The sequence below is a fragment of the Empidonax traillii genome, unplaced genomic scaffold, assembly GCF_003031625.1.
Source record: "Empidonax traillii isolate 1590-97213 ecotype Southwest subspecies unplaced genomic scaffold, ASM303162v1 scaffold84:size2688230, whole genome shotgun sequence".
Classification (NCBI taxonomy): domain Eukaryota; kingdom Metazoa; phylum Chordata; class Aves; order Passeriformes; family Tyrannidae; genus Empidonax; species Empidonax traillii.
Window position 1 is genome coordinate 2,682,338 of NW_020955277.1, and position 1,568 is coordinate 2,683,905.

Consider the following 1,568-nt stretch of genomic DNA (forward strand, 5'->3'; position numbering starts at 1 on the left):
CATTTTTTTTTTCTTCCTGGCATTTTAAATTTTTTTTTCTTTATTTCCCTCTCCTTTCGCTTGCTCTCCCATTGTCTTTTTTTTTTTTTCTTCTTCTAGAAGTGCCTCAAACATAAAATCAGACACTAAAAAACGTTATGGTTTACATTCCACTACTGTATGAATTCATCTCCTTTGAAGGTGTTGAAGGTGTTTATAATTATCACTGATATAATTTTAGATCTGCCCTACATGGTTAAATACTAGTATTTCAAAAACACTTCTTAATTGTTGCAGCTGATTTGGTGGCCAGCTTGCTCTAGCAGAGATAGCTCAATTCCCAGTCACACAGGCAGTTTGGTGTTGGCTGGAAGAAGAGTGTGGTGCAGGCAGATCTCTTCTAGCCCTTCCCTGTGCAGAAGCAGTGCCACAGCCCTGCCCACCCACCCATCTCTTGCTCACCTCTTGCTGCCATCCAGGATGTAAATAGTCCAAACAGGGAGAAAAGACTGCTTCAAGGATTTCCTCACCCCTTTTCCTTCTTTGTCATTGCCTTATGATATTTTATGCATTATAGGACTGTATTTCCAAGCAAAATAGCATGGGGCCCTGTTTTGTGGCTGAACACAGCGGTGTTTGGGCACTTCTGTGTGCTCTGTGTTTAGGTGATAATTATCTCTGTGTCATGTAATGAACTTCCTTCTCGTTGTGGAAGAATACTGGGAAAGTAGTTCTGGCCTCATTTCAACACAGATAAAGAAAACACCATCTTGTCCTTATTCCTCCCACAGTTTTGGTGGGTTTTGAGGTTTCCTGCAGTGAGTGCTGGATTTTGCTCCAGGAATTACTGCACTGGCTGAAAGGACTTTTCCTTTGGTGTCTGTAAACCAATGTCACACAGATAGTACTGTTGATTGCAAAGTCTTTCTATAACATTTCTTTTTGTCTTTCTTTTGCAGAACTTTGTCCGACATCACTGGGTGCACAGGCGGAGGCAGGAGGGGAAATGCAAGCAGTGTGGAAAGGTAAGACTTGCAGCACAGCCCAGGTGCGACACAGAGCACTGTGGAAATTAGGGCAGCCAGTAGGTCCTTCTAGCCACTGAATTTTTTTTCCTATCACAAACACTTGACCTATTTTAATGGCTAATGACAAGCTTGAGATGTTGAGCAATAAGAGCCCTGATTCCCATGAGGGAAGAGAAGGGCAGCTGCATCTGCAGGAATGAGCACATCTTGCATCCTGGGAGGTTGTGCTGCACTGGCTGCTGAAAATGAGGAGGAAGAAGGCTGTGGCTCCTTGAGCTTCTTTCTTTGTTAAGCTAACCTGGTACTAATATGGTGTTCTTCCAGTGCTGTCCTCTGTGCCAAATTGTGATGGCCTGTTTTTTAGGCTTCTGGGAAAAGAAAGGCTGTTGCTTTATTTCTGCCCCAGCAGATTCTAAGGTTTGTGAGACTGTTTCATGTTTGCTCTGCTGCATAGATCGTAAAAGTTTATTTCTAAAAGGCTATAAAAGCAGGAAGAAACATCTTGGCTACTGAAGACCATTATTCTGATACATTATGAGCCCCTGAAATATATTGAGAGAT

The 1,568-nt window shown here is 42.5% G+C and overlaps 1 protein-coding gene across 1 annotated transcript in view; it reads left to right on the plus strand.

Moving 5' to 3' along the window:
- LOC114056144 (diacylglycerol kinase iota-like) overlaps positions 1–1,004 on the plus strand; it is a gene marked incomplete at its 3' end in the record, with an annotated part of 95,653 nt that extends 94,649 nt beyond the window's left edge. The window contains exon 5 of the mRNA XM_027881123.1: positions 939–1,004. Within this exon, the coding sequence (XP_027736924.1) occupies positions 939–1,004 (66 nt within the window). The remainder of the gene's footprint in view (positions 1–938) is intronic.
- Between the last annotated feature and the right edge of the window lie 564 nt (positions 1,005–1,568).